Below are 16,227 nucleotides of genomic sequence, written 5' to 3' on the forward strand. Positions count from 1 at the left end.
ACAGACACCCTGTGAGGTGGGTGGGGCTGAGAGGGCTCTCACATCAGCTGCCCTTTCAAGGACAACTTCTGCCAGAGCTATGGCGGACCCAAGGCCATGCTAGCAGGTGCAAGCGGAGGAGTGGGGAATCAAACCCGGTTCTCCCAGATAAGAGTCCGCACACTTAACCATTACACCAAACTGGCTCTGTGAGAACCAGTTTGTGAGATGTGAGAACCTAGGCAGTTTAACAATAACAAGCTTATTATAGGTGCTCTAGAACAACAAGTGGGTCATAAAAAACTTTGAGTGCAACAGTGAATGGGGGAAAAACAATAAAGGCTGGTACAAAACAAGAAAAGCCCTAACGTGACTATACCAGGGGTGTCAAGCTCATTCGTTATGAGGGTCGGATCTGACATAAATGAGACCATGTCGGGCTGGGCCATGGGTGTACCTATTTAAGCTTAGGTAGCAGAGATATAAACTTTATAAAGGACACAAACACAATTAAATATATTTTTAAAAAACATTAGCACTCATTGGTCTTAAAGGTGCTTTCTTTGTATTTCTCCCATGGGATCCAGGGAACTGGGCAAAGGAAGCTCTGGCTCTTTTCTTCCTTCCCCAGGGAACCAGGAGGATCCTTAGCCAATAGAAGGAAGAGAACCTTGGCTAGCAGCTCTCAGGGCTGGATTAACAATTAGGCCAAGGAGGCACTGACCTATGGGCCCCCACGCGTTCAGGGGCCCCGGGCTGTCTCCCCACCGGTTTCCCCCGTGCTTGCAGCCCTCCCAACCTGCACACCCAGCCAGCATCTGAGCCGCTCTTTGCCCGACTTGCCTGGTGTGGCTGATGACATCAGGCCGGTGTCATAACAGGTCATCACCAAGGCCTCAGATCATAACAGGTCATCACCAAGTTTGCCCCTCTCCCCCACAGCTTTGTCAAAGGGGCTTTTGAGAAGCTCCTTTAGGCTGCAGCAGGGGCCACAGATGACGGGGCGGCTGCTCCAACTCAGATAATTTGCGAGGGGGCCCCCAAAATTTTGACTGCCTAGGGGCCTCCACAGGGTTTAATCCAGACCTGGTTCTGCTGTACAATTGTGAGAACCTGGCAAAGCAAGCTCTGCCTCCCCTCCCCCTTCCTCTCCAAGGGAGGAGTTTCAGCCAATGGAGAAAACAGAGGTTTTGCTCTGTAGCTCCTGTGCAATTGAGCAAGCCTTGCAAACTGTTATCAGAAGGAAGCAAGAGAGAGGGAGAAGGAAGCAGATGACAGCCAGTTGCTTGGGGGGGGGGGTTGATAGGAGCCCTTTGGGGGCCGGATTTGACTCCTGGGCCACATGTTTGACACCCCAAATCTGTATGCTCCCTTCCTCTATTGCCAAAACTCACCACCTCCTTAGGGTGAGGGATCTCTCCCCAGCTGCCTTCACCAGCTCAGCAGAAAGACCCACCTCTCTCTCTCTGCAGCCTCTCCAAAGAGAACAGCTGCCCTTTCCAGCTAAGCCTATTTATGCTTTCACCCCAGGTCCTGCCCTCTCCGGGCTAGTTTCCCCTCAAACACTGCTTCCCAATCAGAGGGACAGAACGAATCCGGGGAGACGTACGTCCACTAGCAACTCCTAGGCAGGCTTCTCCCTGCCCACTAGGTCACATTAGGCCTCAGATCACAACAGGTATGTTAAGCTGAGAGTGTGATTGGCCCAAGGTCACCAGCAAGCTTCCACAGTACGAGCGGGAATTTGAATGTGGATTTTTCAGATCCTTTACCCACAACTCCACACAGGCTCTAGAGGGGATCTGAATGTTTCGTTTGAGCACAGTGCGCAGAAAGGCCATGACCAAAGTAGAACTGCTAAGAGTCAGGATTTCAGGTGAAGCAACAGAACAAGAAGGTAACGAGAGAGCAGGAGCAGGACCCATTTAACAGCGTTAACTTTTACATATATCTTGGGTTTGGCGGATTGCTGGGCGGCGACTACCTGGGTTCATGTTTCTGCCCAGCCCTGGGACATTCCCAGCCCCAAGGTTTCAAAGCCCCTTCCTTCTTTGGCTGGGAAGTGACATCGCCCGAGGCTCCTGTGCCTAGCAACGTGGGCGGGGATTCCCGGAACGGAACCCGGCCAGAAAACGTCACTGAGCAGAAACTGACCATATTTGGTCTTCTTCCTCTGCGTCAGAACGAAACCCCCCCCCCTCTCCTTTTCAGCCCACTGGCTCCACCCGCCGGAGTTGAAGTCAGAAGAACTTGTGAGCTCGAGGAAGTGAAGCGGGGCGTGTGGGAGGCTCTGCCCCCTTGGGGGATTTGGAGAAGGGGGGAAAGTTCAGCGGGGTTGTGAGCAGCAGGCATCAAAGCTCAGCCAGGAACACCGACCTTGACATCAAAGGAAAAGGGGCAGGGAGGCGCTCCCAAGCCCAAGAATGACGCGAGGCAGAGAGAGCACAGAGGCAGCCACACAACAGACGGGGGGAAGCGGGGAGGGGAGGAGGAATCCGTCGTTCAAGCGGCTTGCAGGAAAGATGAGGCACCTTAATTGTCCTAGGCTTGCAATGCAATGAGTCGCCTAGTTGGATCAAAACACAGGAAGGGAGAGGGCCCAGGAAGTCTTAAGCTACCAGCCGGAAAGCCATTAAGTTATTGCTAAGGCATAAACAAACGTCTTCCCCCCCCCCCCTCCTCTGGAAACTAAGGAAGTAAAGGATTGGTACAGGGACTGGCCATCGTCTCACTTTATAGAGAGCAGCAAAGGGAAGCCCCGCTTTCCTGGACTAAAGAGGAGAAGAAAGGTAGTTATTTATTTATCTATCTAAGATTTATATCCGGCCCTTCCCACTAGGTGGCTCAGGGCGGCTTACAATAGAAGAAGATATTGGATTTATATCCCGCCCTCCACTCCAAAGAGTCTCAAAGCGGCTCACCATCTCCTTTACCTTCCTCCCCCACAACAGACACCCTGTGAGGTAGATGAAGATATTGGATTTATATCCCGCCCTCCACTCCAAAGAGTCTCAGAGCGGCTCACAATCTCCTTTCCCTTCCTCCTCCACAACAGACACCCTGTGAGGTAGATGAAGATATTGGATTTATATCCCGCCCTCCACTCCGAAGAGTCTCAGAGCGGCTCACAATCTCCTTTACCTTCCTCCCCCACAACAGACACCCTGTGAGGTAGATGAAGATATTGGATTTCTATCCCGCCCTCCACTCCGAAGAGTCTCAGAGCGGCTCACAATCTCCTTTACCTTCCTCCCCCACAACAGACACCCTGTGAGGTGGGTGGGGCTGGAGAGGGCTCTCACAGCAGCTGCCCTTTCAAGGACAACCTCTGCCAGAGCTCTGGCTGACCCAAGGCCATGCTAGCAGGTGCAAGTGGAGGAGTGGGGAATCAAACCTGGTTCTCCCAGATAAGAGTCGGCACACTTCACCACTACACCAAACTGGCACCAAACATAGAATTGTTCTCTGTCAATGAAAAAAGGAGGCACACAGATGAAGTGGAACATTTTTACTTAAATAACTTCAATAAAAAGTCAAAAACACAAATACAATCTTTGGGGGGGGGGACAACTGAATTCGAGGACTCCCAAAAGAAATAAGAGCACAAGTAGTAACCCCCCCCCCTTTCCTCTCCCCGGCGACCTTATTGTCCACACAGTGGCCGCCTCGTGGAGAAAGGAAGCTGCCGAGATCCCTCCTCTTCCCCCGCAACCCGTCTCTTGGTCCCTTTCGTTTCAGTCCTAAGTTCAAAGCGAGGCAGACGGGTTCTCCTTTTTGCCCACCGGCCCGAGGCCGGAGCTCAGCGAGGCGGCGTCTGCGCCCCGAGCGCCTCCAATCCCGCTGCACCATCCAGCGACGCAGCAGACGAAAGGCTCCTTTTGTTAAAAAAAAACACGCACGCGCACAAATATTAAAAAAAAAACTCACACTCAGCACAGCCGCGGCTCTGGATCCACCAGATCGCGAGTCACAGACACACAAGTCCGGTCGGGGAGGGGGGCAAAAACCAGCCAAGGTCTCGGGAAGCGCCGAGTCGGCAACGCGGCTCCCTTGTAAACTTTGCACGACGAGTCCGTGGGGCCTGTGCCCGGCGCGGGGTCCCTGGAGGCGGCGGCGCCCCCTAGAAGGCCTGCTGCATCTTGGCCGTGAGCAGGAGCTGGCAGCCGTTGTTGACGTGGTTCAGGACCTTCTGCTTGAGCTGCGCCACCTGGTCGCGGAGCGCGCCGGCGGCGGTGGAGAGGCCGGCGTTCTCGCTCTTGAGGCTCTTCACCTTCTCCTCGAGGCGCGCGATGCGCTCCAGCTTCCTCTTGCGGCACTTGGTGGCGGCCAGGCGGTTGCGCAGGCGCTTCCGCTCCACCTTGATGCGCTCCTGGTCTTCCATGTTGATGGGCGACACGGGCGGGCTCTGCACGTCGGGCACCGTCTGCGGCTCCTCCTTGAAGCCGCGCGGCGCCAAGGCCAGGCCGGCCGGCTGCGGCAGGTAGCTGAGGTTGGCGCTGGGGAAGCCCGCCGGGCTGTAGCTCGTCAGGTTGGTGTAGACGGGCGGCGGCTCCTGGGCCAGGGACGCTCCGCCGTAGCCGGCGCCCGAGGCGGCGCCGAGCGAGACGTTGGGCGGCGGCATGTGGTTCATCTTGTGCAGGTCGTCGAGCGCCTTGACGAAGCCGTCGGCGAAGCCCTCCTGCTCCTCGGTGGCGCCCCGCGGGTAGAAGTACTGGCCCGGCGGCGTGGGCGTGGTGGTGATCACGCCGTTGCTGTTCTGCACGATGAGCCGCTCGAGCTCCGGGGCGGCCAGCTTGAGCGAGGCGCTGCCGCTCTCGGCCTGCTGCTGCTGCTGCTGCTGCAGGGAGGGCGCGAAGTAGCCGGCGGCGCTGTCCTCCTGGCCGCGGAGGTGAGCCGGCAGCTGCGACTTGAGGCCGCGGAAAGGCTCGGCCGACAGGTTGAGCGCCATGCCCGCCTTCAGCGCCTTGTAGTCCTGCCCGTAGCCGGAGAGGAAGGAGTCGGGGTAGAAAGGCTGCTCCATCTTCGTGCACATCGGCGAGGCGAAGCCGGGCGGGGAGCTCGCGGAGGGCCTTCCTTGCGCCCAGGGGCGCGGGTCGAGCGGCTTCTCCCAAGCGGCGGAGGCGCGCTCCCAGACTCCCAGCTCGGCGCTTCCACCGCCCGCCCTGCCGGAGCTCCGCTAGCGAGGACGAGCCACGAGTCTGCCGGCTTCCAAGCCCACCCGAGAAGCGGCAGCACGTCCCACCTCCGTCCCGCCGCTGCAGACTTTCTCTCCGCTCCCTCGCGCGCCTCCCGGGCCCTTTTATGGCAGCCGCGCGCGCGGCGGTGGCGGAAGTGCGGCGCCATTGGCTGCGGAGCCTGAGCCGCTCCGCCTATCACGGGAGCGGGGAATTGAGCTCATTGCCCGGCAGCTCGTGGCCCAGTAAACAGCCCGGGGGGGGGAGTTGTAAGGCGCCCGCGTCACAGCAGCCGCTTGGGCGGCGCAAAGCGGGGACCTGCGAGGAAACACGCACGCTGCACCACCAGCAGCAACTCCAGCCCGTCCTAGCCGCTGGGAAGCTCCGGCGCAGGCTACAGCTAGCCGAATGCGAATGACCTTCGTGCTTCGACGGGTTTTCATTTGCTAATAATAATAATAATAATAATAATAGATTTTATTTATATCCCGCCCTCCCCGCCTAGGCTCAGGGCGGCTAACAACATTTCACACGATTAACAAAAATAGATAAAACTTTAAATTTAACAATTAAAAAGAAATTAAACATAAAAACCAGTTAATTAAGGTTTATGTTTAAACTCAGCTGCGTTCCTGGCAGCTACCCGGTTGGTATTGGGTGTGCAAAACTCGGGTTTAAATAGACCCTAAACTCGCTTCGTGCAAGTCACTCTCAGCCTAGAACACAAGGCTGCCGGGAATGCGGGTAAAATGAAACCAGTTAGGGGAGGGACGGTGGCTCAGTGGTAGAGCATCTGCTTGGGAAGCAGAAGGTCCCAGGTTCAATCCCTGGCATCTCCAAAAAGAGGGTCCAGGCAAATAGGTGTGAAAATCCTCCGCTTGAGACCCTGGAGAGCCGCTGCCAGTCTGAGAAGACAATACTGACTTTGATGGACCAAAGGTCTGATTCAGTAGAAGGCAGCTTCATATGGGGAGGGACTGTGGCTCAGTGGTAGAGCATCTGTTTGGTAAGCAGAAGGTCCCAGGTTCAATCCCTGGTATCTCCAAAAAAAGGGTCCAGGCAAATAGGTGTGAAAATCCTCCGCTTGAGACCCTAGAGAGCCGCTGCCAGTCTGAGAAAACAATACTGACTTTGATGGACCAAAGGTCTGATTCAGTAGAAGGCAGCTTCATATGGGGAGGGACTGTGGCTCAGTGGTAGAGCATCTGTTTGGTAAGCAGAAGGTCCCAGGTTCAATCCCTGGTATCTCCAAAAAAGGGTCCAGGCAAATAGGTGTGAAAAACCTCCGCTTGAGACCCTGGAGAGCCGCTGCCAGTCTGAGAAGACAATACTGACTGATGGACCAAGGGTCTGATTCAGTATAAGGCAGCTTTATATGTTAATGTTCAGTTTCACACTAGACCTTTAATCCTGGTTTAGCCCTGACTCTAAGCTGACATTCTACACTAAAATCATAGAGTCAGGTTTCTCTGATGCTATTCTAGTGTAGAATGTCAGTTTGAGGACAGGGCTAAACCAGGATTAAAAGTCTAGCGCGAAATTGGTCAATGCCCCTTCGTGCTGATCTGGGCAGCTTCCTGAAAGGGTTGGGTACATTCCATAAATAGTCAGAATGCTGGACTAGGTTCTGGGGAGCTTCAGGTTCAAAGCTACTCACCATGGAACTGGGTGAACTTCTAGTCATTTCCTTACTGCTTAACCTACCTTTCAGGTCTGTTGTGAGGCTAAAATGGAGGAAAACGTTTTGTGCTGCCCTGAGCTCCTTGAAGAAAGAGTTAGAAGATACATACATGAACTAAATAAACACCAGAACCCAGAGAATGCATTTCTTTGTAAAAATTAAAATGTGCCCTGCATATAATCACACAAATGTCCATTAGTGCTTACCCAGCAGAATAGTTTAGTAACGTGAATAAGTTCTTATAAGGCTTCGACCCAAATATGCAGCTATCTCTGGGCACAAAACACTCTTTTTAACAAAATGTGCAATTTACGCAACACCAAGATATAAATGCACACTGCCAACATGAGTCCATGAGCATATACATATCACAGAAAGATGAACGGAATAATCACCTAGTAAAATGTAAAGGTTAAATACACAAACCACAAACAATTACCCACTCTAAGGCCTAACCCAAGCACAAAGATACAGCCTGCTCTGTTAAAAATAAACACAGATACACGGCTTTAGTGAGCCATGCATACTACAATCAGTTCCCAAGGAACATCAAACACACACACACACAAATAAATAGAACCACAAATCAGAAGCCTATGTTGTTGTTTGTACACCACCATCAAAGTATATGGCATTGTGTGTTTGTGGAGTAAAGTGTCATCACGTTGTGGCTGATTTATGGTGATTCCATGGGGTTTTCAAGGCATAAGAGCACAAGAGCCCTCTGCTGGATCAGGCTAGTGGGCTGGTCAGTGGCTCAGTGGTCGAGCATCTGCTTGGTAAGCAGAAGGTCCCAGATTCAATCCCCGGCATCTCCAACTAAAAAGGGTCCAGGCAAGGAGGCGTGAAAAACCTCCGCTTGAGACCCTGGAGAGCCATGAGTGGGGCTGTGGCTCAGGGGTAGAGCATCTGCTCGGTAAGCAGGAGGTCCAAGGTTCAATCCCCGGCATCTCCAACTGAAAAGGGTCCAGGCAAGTAGGCATGAAAAACCTCCGCTTGAGACCCTGGAGAGCCATGAATGGGGCTGTGGCTCAGGGGTAGAGCATCTGCTCGGTAAGCAGGAGGTCCAAGGTTCAATCCCCGGCATCTCCAACTAAAAAGGGTCCAGGCAAGGAGGCGTGGAAAACCTCAGCTTGAGACCCTGGAGAGCCGCTGCCAGTCTGTGTAGACAATACTGACTTTGATGGACTGAGGGTCTGATTGAGTGTGTTCATCTCGTCTCACACAGTAGCCAATCAGTGGAATGCCAACAAGAGGGCATAGAGGCTGAAGCCTTCTGATGTTGCCTCCTGGCACTGGTGTTCAGAGGTTTACTGCCTCTGAATATGGAGATTCTCTTTAGTCACTACGGCGAGTGGCCACTGATAGACCTCTCCTACCTAAGGAAAGAGACATTCAGAGGCGATTTGCTATAGCCTGCTTTTGCATGGACTTCCTCAGTGGTAACCAGGGCCAGGTGTGCTTAGCTTCTGGGATCAGGGCCATCGGGGTCAGGGCATGTGGCACTCGACAGATTTTCAGATACAAAAACGGCAGTTCCTTGCCCCGAGGAGTTGCTCAACAACTATAGATTTGTAAATCATGAAACAAGAGGCATTTCCCACAGTGGCTTGTGAACAGTTCCAAGTGGGAAGCCATGTTAGGCTGCGGCAGCAAAATAAAACAGGAGTTCAGTGGCATCCTTTAGATCAGGGCTGGGGAACCTTTTTTCTGCCAAGGGCCATACGGATATTTATAACATTCGCAGGCCATAAAAAATTATCCGCTTAAAAAAACAGGGCTCCGCCAAGGGAGAATGATTCAGGTCAGCAAAATTAATGCAAATAATTGTTTTTCTATGTGCAGAGAGCCTAATCCCGCTGCCCTACACAAATGCATAGGTCCAGGGCTTTTTTGTCGAAAAAGCCCGGCAGGAACTCAGTAGCATATTAGACCACATCCCCTAATATTAGCATATTAGGTCACACACTCACTGGCATATTAAGCCACACCATCTGGGATAATCAAGTGCAAACTGAACGGTGACAGTAACTTTTCCAGGCCCTGCAGCAATTCTGGCTGCCCAGCCAGGCCCCTGGGAGGCTGCCGCACAGTACATCTGAGCCCTGTGATCCCTGCCTGGCCCTGGGGAGGCTGCTGCACAGTGCGGCTGGGCCCCATGATCCTCGCTGGCCAGCCAGGCCCCGGGGAGGCTGCCACATGGCTCGGTTCAGCCCAGCAATCCCCGAGGGCCACACGAAGTGACCTCGAGGGCCGCATACGGCCCTCGGGACGGAGGTTCCCCACCCCTGCTTTAGATGAAAGCTTTTGTAGTCACAACACAAAACAGGGGATGGGGATGCAGTGAACACACGCATGAAGCTGCCTTGTACTGACCCTGGGTCCATCAAAGTCAGTATTGTTCTACTCAGACTGGCAGCAGCTTTCCAAGGTCCCAGGCAGAGCTAGGGTTGCCAAGTCCAATTCAAGAAATATCTGGGGACTTTGGGGGTGGAGCCAGGAAACATTGGGGTGGAGCCAAGATCAAGGCTAGGCAGAGCGCTTTCCACCAGACCCTGTAATTGGAGTTGCCAGGGACTGAACCTGGGACCTTCTGCATGCCCAGATACTCTGCCAGTGAGTCACAGCCCTTCTCCTGATCACTTGCTGAATTATTCTTTTTATTGGATCTTGCTTTAAACTGCCTTCTCCTTGTAACATCTCCGACCACCACCTTGGGAATATAAAAGCGTAGATCTAGTGCACACATACTCCAATCCATCAGACGAAGTGAGCTGTGACTCACAACAGCTTATGCTGGAATAAATTTTGTTAGCCTTTGTGATGTCACTATACTCTTGTTTTTATTTGGCTTGGAGGAGCAGAGGCAGTAGTCAGATCATTATTTATAGACAGATTGCCTTCTACAGATTCATTCTGCTAATAGCAGAGTTTTCTTCCTTCCACGGACATAAAATTCTTTACCATTAGCAGAACGTACCCTTTTCTTCTGCTGCCAAATTAGACGAGAGAATGTTAGACAAGAGATTCTTGTATATGCAGCGTAATTATAAGACTTTCTTGCTCAATTAAAAGCAGTGTTGAGCCTTCTCAAATGTAACCAGACCAAGCCAAAAGAAAGTTCAGCACAGGATTCAGCCCTGTCTACACTAAGCCAAATATAATGATTGATATCCCATTTCTAAATACATTACATGGATAGGCTTCAGTGGTACTTGCTTTCAAGCACACGCGGTAAATGTGCAGAGGATTGCACTCTCAGCCACTAATACAGATGGTAGATGGTTAATAGTTTTGTCTAGAACGTAAGCAGCTGTTTCTAATAAACAAGATCGGGTTCTTTTGTTCTCTTTCTCCAATGATGCCTTTCTTCAGTTTCCAAAAACAAGAGATTCTCATACACAGTGTGACAATGAGATATTTCTTGCTTTTAAAAAACCCACAACCCCCTCCCCCCCCCCAAAGAAAGCCCTGTCTCGAGTGCTCTCAAATGTAACCAGACCAAACAAAAGAAAGCTCCACTTTTATATCTGGGTCATAATCAAGTGGTAGAAAAGGAGAAGTTGGGATGGGGGTTTCAGATGCCAGTGGCCAGGGCTGCTGGGTGGGGGAGGAGGAGGGAGATTCCTCATTGCCTAGGGGTCCAGGGAGCAGGCATATATTTAGTAGTTCCTTTACTTAGGGAAGTGCAATATGAGCAGACACAATTTTTCAGGCACAAAGGGTTGTTGGGAGGATAAAAGGAGGAATTGCGCCTAAGATCAGTGATTTGTCTATTTATGTCAACAGGAAGTCATGCGATTTTTTTTCATAGGATGTTTGGGCTGGGTGGCAGGACAAAAGGCAGAGGTGATGTACTGTATATGACATAGTATTTGGGGGCCCATTATGATTATTGGCAGCCCCACCTTGGTGTATTTTAACCAGAGGTTAGTTTTTAAGAGGGTGCTGTGGCTGAAGTCCTTCCTCGAAACTCACAATGTGTGCAAGCCAATAATAATTGCACAACAGTGAACAAAAGGCTCCCTGTGTGCCTGCTTATTCCTTCATTATTTTACTTGTCCCAAGACTAGACCCTGAAATTGAAGAAAGGCCTGTGGGCCTGGATGAGTGCATAAAAAACCCATAGAGAAATAGTATGTCATGAAATAGAGGGTGCCATTTTCCATTTGTCTATCCACACTGTTTACACATAGACCAAAGGAACAAATTGGGTAGATGTACACAGGCAGACCTCTTCAAGGCTCACTTCAGCCGGCCGGTGTTGAACTTACCCTTTCTGGGTAAGATCATTGGGAGGGCAGTATTGCTACAGTTGCACAGTTTTCTGGAGGACGCTTCCATACTAGATCCCCATCAGTCCGGCTTCCGCCCAGGTCATGGGACAGAGACAGTACTGGTTGCCCTTGTGGATGATCTCCAGCGGCATCTGGATCGAGGTGGTTCGGCGGTGCTGATGTTGTTAGACGTCTCGGCTGCGTTTGACACGGTCGACCATCAGCTACTGACTCACCGCCTCGCTGATGCAGGGATTCAGGGGTTGGCCTTACAATGGCTTTCCTCTTTCCTTCGAGGTCAGGGACAAAGGGTGGCAATTGGGGGACAGTCATCCCAGAGACACCCACTTAACTGCAGTGTGCCTCAAGGGGCTGTGATTTCCCTGATGTTGTTTAACATCTACATTCACCCCCTTGCCCAGATTGCCCGGAGGTATGGGCTGGGTTGCCATCAGTATGCGGATGACACCCAGCTCTACCCAGCGCCAGCCCACGGGTGCGTGGCGCACCAGGCAGGTGCCCCTCCGCCCCCCACAGTGCTGCAACACAGCGCCACGCTCCGTTGCACCCACCCCCCAGGGTGCCAGCCGCCTGCTGCCACCACCCGCGCTTCCTCCGCCTGCCCCTCCTTTCCCTTCCCTCCCCCCTCACGCGATCACAGCATGCCGAGCCTGGGCCATACCAGCCGCGACCTGGCGTGTATCTTATCATTCGAAGATTGTGCTGGAGGCTTCTCCAGTGTGTTCTTCAAAAGAGATGGGATGGGGTGGGGTGGGGTGGGGTGGGGTGGGGTGGGGTGGGAAGGGAAGGAGGGGCGGGCAGTGGCAGCAGTGGCAGGTGGAGGAGGTAAGCAAACTGGCTGCTTGTCTGGGGCACCAGGAGGGGGGGAGCCCAATTCATCACCCCCACCCTCCTGGCGCCCTACGCAATTGTCTAGTTTGCTTAGTGGGTGAGCTGGCCCTGGCTCTATCTACTGATGGACAGCTGGTCTGACTGTGTTCTAGAAAATTTGGACCTGGCGTTGCAAGCCATGGCAGGATGGCTCAGGCTGAGCTGACTGAATCTGAATCTGATGAAGACAGAGGTCCTTTGCCTGAGTTGCGGTGGTCGTGGCAGGGAAATCCCCCAACTGGCTTTTGATGGTGTGCCACTTACAACAGTGCCCAAGGTCAGAAGTTTGGGGGTGCTACTTGAGCCTTCCCTGACAGATAGCAGCCACTGCCAAATCTGCCTTTTACCATCTTTGGCGGGTACGGCAGTTAGTTCCCTTCCTTGAGCATGGCAATCCATGCTACAGCCACCTTGAGATTGGACTACTGTAATGCCCTCTGCATGGGGCTGCCCCTGTCCCAAATCTGGAAACTGCAGCTGCTGCAGAATGTGACAACCAGGCTGCTATTGGGGCTCTTCACATGGGAGCACATACAGCCTGGGCTGCAAATGCTGATGGTATACTGGATTTTCTACAAGCTGCTGGTTATTACCTTTAAAGCCCTATATGGCCAAGGATCTGCCTACCTTAGGGACCGTCTCTCCCCACGTTCCCCAGAGGGTACTCAGATCAGGAACACAATCCCCGGGCTGAGGAAGGCAAGACAGAAAACAACTAGAGGAAGAGCCTTCTCCATCGCTACCCCCCATTGGTGGAACCAACTGCCTGAGGAGGTCAGAGCCTTGCGGGACCCTGCCCAGTTCCGCAAGGCTTGCAAGACAATATTACTTCAGTTAGCTTTTAACTGAGTGACGACCACTGCCAAGATATCAGATCCAAATGGATGTCCAAGAACGCTGAATGCCATCCTTAAATTGTATGGAATTAGCACCAAATTATTTAAAATTGTTTTAATTGAATGTTTAATTTAACTGTTTTTATTGTTACCCTTTTATGTTTTGTGAGCTGCCCTGAGCCTGCTTCGACAGGGAGGGTGGGATATAAATCAAATGAACCAACTAACTTCACATACCCGCACCTTCCCCACCAGCTGTCTTTCCTGTGCCTCCTCCAGGAAACCTGCCTTATGTCTTGGTAGCTCTACTGCTACTGCCCTAGCTCAGTTTGGTGTAGTGGTTAAGTGTGCGGACTCTTATCTGGGAGAACCGGGTTTGATTCCCCACTCCTCCACTTGCAGCTGCTGGAATGGCCTTGGGTCAGCCATAGCCCTGGCAGAGGTTGTCCTTGAAAGGGCAGCTGCTGTGAGAGCCCTCTCCAGCCCCACCCACCTCACAGGGTGTCTGTTGTGGGGGAGGAAGGGAAAGGAGATTGTGAGCCGCTCTGAGACTCTTCGGAGTGGAGGGCGGGATATAAATCCAACATCTTCATCTACCTCACAGGGTGTCTGTTGTGGGGGAGGAAGGGAAAGGAGATTGTGAGCCGCTCTGAGACTCTTCGGAGTGGAGGGCGGGATATAAATCCAATATCTTCATCTACCTCACAGGGTGTCTGTTGTGGGGGAGGAAGGGAAAGGAGATTGTGAGCCGCTCTGAGACTCTTCGGAGTGGAGGGCGGGATATAAATCCAATATCTTCATCTACCTCACAGGGTGTCTGTTGTGGGGGAGGAAGGGAAAGGAGATTGTGAGCCGCTCTGAGACTCTTCGGAGTGGAGGGCAGGATATAAATCCAATATCTTCATCTACCTCACAGGGTGTCTGTTGTGGGGGAGGAAGGGAAAGGAGATTGTGAGCCGCTCTGAGACTCTTCGGAGTGGAGGGCGGGATATAAATCCAATATCATCTTCTTCTTCTTCTGGCCCCTAACTCTCCTTCCAGTCTCTGCATTACAAACCCACATCTTGGAGCAAATCCAAACTCTGTGATGTGCCCAGAGACTGTTGAAATGGGGGCTGTACCACCGTGTGGAACTAAAGCATTGGGAAATTGCATGCGGGGGAGGGGGTTACAAACTTCGAAGGGAAGGAAACCAGAGGACCATAGGTGATGCTGCACTATTGAGAATAATGATGCAGATGCAGTGAAGAAATCCAGAGCAATGAAAGGAGGTGATCAAGACGGACTCCCGGCCAGAACGGGCAAATACGGCAAGCTCTATCAGGCTGGAAAGAAAGTCAGTCTTGGATTTTGCCTTCCTCCTAGGCACCACAGCAGGAAGTGCCAGTCTCTTGTGTTGCCCTTAAATTGCTGCCTTTGTTTGGCTGCTTAAACCCAGGCATCATGTGGGATGATGAAGGTTAAGGTGCGGCAGGCAACACACCCTTGCTTGGCAAGCATGGAAAAGGTACCCAACCTTTGCAGAGTTTGCATAATGGGGGTGGGGGAAAGACCAGCAGCACAAGCAGTACGGAAAGGGAGGGCTGGGGCAATTTGGCAAGAAAGTACAGAAATATCAAAGCATCACATAGCATCAGGCAGCATATGTTGCTATCCCTTTGCAGTATGGTGCAAAAATACTTTCCTCAGCTTGGCAGTATGTTTCCTAGAATTCTCCAGCATTTTTAAAAGACTGCACCATTCGGTAATCCTCCTGTACAGTTGTTTGTGATATGCAAAAGTATTACTTGCACCTACAGCATTTTGTATACGATTCTGAAGCAATCAGGAGACTTAGCGGGAAGGAGTCCCCACCGACATAAAATTTGAGGAGCACAAATGAAAGTTAAGCAGGAGTGTGAATTTTTCTGAAAAACTAAAATGGCATAATTGGAGATATATATATTTAAAAAAAAAAGAAGAAAGCTTTTCCCCCTCTTGTAAAACACATGAATTGAAGGCAGAGTGAGGAATTGGGTGCACATCCATGAGAGGAAGACTGGATGGCCGAGGACCTACCTACCTAAGGGACCGTCTCTCCCCATATGAGCCCCAGAGGGCACTGAGGTCATCTGGGAAAAACCAGCTGAATATCCCTGGGCCAAGGGAGGCCAGACTGAAAGCCACCCGGGACCGGGCCTTCTCTATTACTGCTCCACTACTGTGGAACCAACTCCCTGAGGAGGTGAGGGCCCTACGATGTTTAGAGGGATTCCGTAGGGCCTGTAAGACCCACCTTTTCAAGATGGCCTTCAACTAGCGAAAAAACTTGTGACAAAACTAGATATGCTGCTAGAAATGCTTTTATTCTTGAAACGTTTTTACTTCTGAAATTTATTGAAACCTGTTTATAACGCCATACTGTTATGTTAATTTTAATACTCTGTAATTGTTTTAACCATGTTTTATAAGTATAATTGATGTAATGTGTGTTTTATGTTGTGAGCCGCCCTGAGCCTGCTCCGGCGGGGAGGGCAGGATAGAAATAAAAAATTATTATTATTGTTGTTCATTTATATGACACAGCCAGTCCCCATCAGAACCAGGCTAAAGAAAACAATCAAAGCAACTAAAGAAGAAGAAGAGATTGGATTTATCCTTGGGGTCTTGGAGAAGCTTGCAATCGCCTTCCCTTCCTCTCCAAACAACAGATACCCTCTGAGGCAGGTGGGGCTGAGAGAACTCTTTTGAGAACTGCTCTTGAGAGAACAGCTCTGAGAGAGTTGTGACTGACCCAAGACCAGCAGCTGCATATAGAGGAATGGGGAATAGGGATAGACACGGAGCACAAAAATTGTGGTTCAGTTCAGTTCGTGGTTCATTGGGTTGCCCAAATCAGTGGTTCGTTTCGTGGTTTTTCAATTTCCCAAGCAACTTGTGGTTTGTTGATTTGTTTGGTCCAGGAGAGTGTAAGACAGCCCCTGAGTGGGCTAGAGATGCCAAATTCATGGTAAACTCTTCAGCAGACTCTCCTCTACTAGCTTCCCAAGTTTGGTGCAAATTGGATTTTGGGGGTTGAGCTACAGCACCCCCAAAGCAGGTAAACAGCAGGTAAACCAGTAAACTGCTCTTCTAGGAACTGGGGAAAGAAAGGGAAACTGTCCAGCTTCTGGCTGGTTTCACCCCCAGGAAGCTTAGATGCCACAGCTCTGCTCTCCCAGCCCCTGTGCTTCTGTTAAGTTCCCACTGACTAGAAGCCACAGGAGGCTGGGGAGAGTGGTGCAGGGGCTGGGGCATCATGCAAGCACCGGGCTGTCTGGAAACACAAACCAAACAACATGCCAAGAAAAAAGGCTGGTTTGTTTTGTGTTTGGGCACAGTGAGATCAGAGGAACTCATTCAGGACGAAC

The 16,227-nt window shown here is 51.5% G+C and overlaps 1 protein-coding gene across 1 annotated transcript; it reads right to left on the reverse strand.

The window, feature by feature from the left end:
• Positions 1-3,472: 3,472 nt before the first annotated feature.
• On the reverse strand, positions 3,473-5,015 carry JUNB (JunB proto-oncogene, AP-1 transcription factor subunit). Its single transcript, XM_060240654.1, has one exon. It carries the CDS (start codon positions 5,009-5,011, stop codon positions 4,100-4,102), a length of 912 nt encoding a protein of 303 aa, XP_060096637.1. The 5' UTR covers positions 5,012-5,015; the 3' UTR covers positions 3,473-4,099.
• Positions 5,016-16,227: the final 11,212 nt, after the last annotated feature.

This window comes from Heteronotia binoei, chromosome 5 (assembly GCF_032191835.1).
Source record: "Heteronotia binoei isolate CCM8104 ecotype False Entrance Well chromosome 5, APGP_CSIRO_Hbin_v1, whole genome shotgun sequence".
Taxonomy (NCBI): domain Eukaryota; kingdom Metazoa; phylum Chordata; class Lepidosauria; order Squamata; family Gekkonidae; genus Heteronotia; species Heteronotia binoei.

What these genes read in the sequence shown, in the direction of transcription:
- JUNB (XM_060240654.1), bottom strand. Translation starts at nt 5,011, where the DNA reads ATGTGCACGAAGATGGAGCAGCCTTTCTACCCCGACTCCTTCCTCTCC.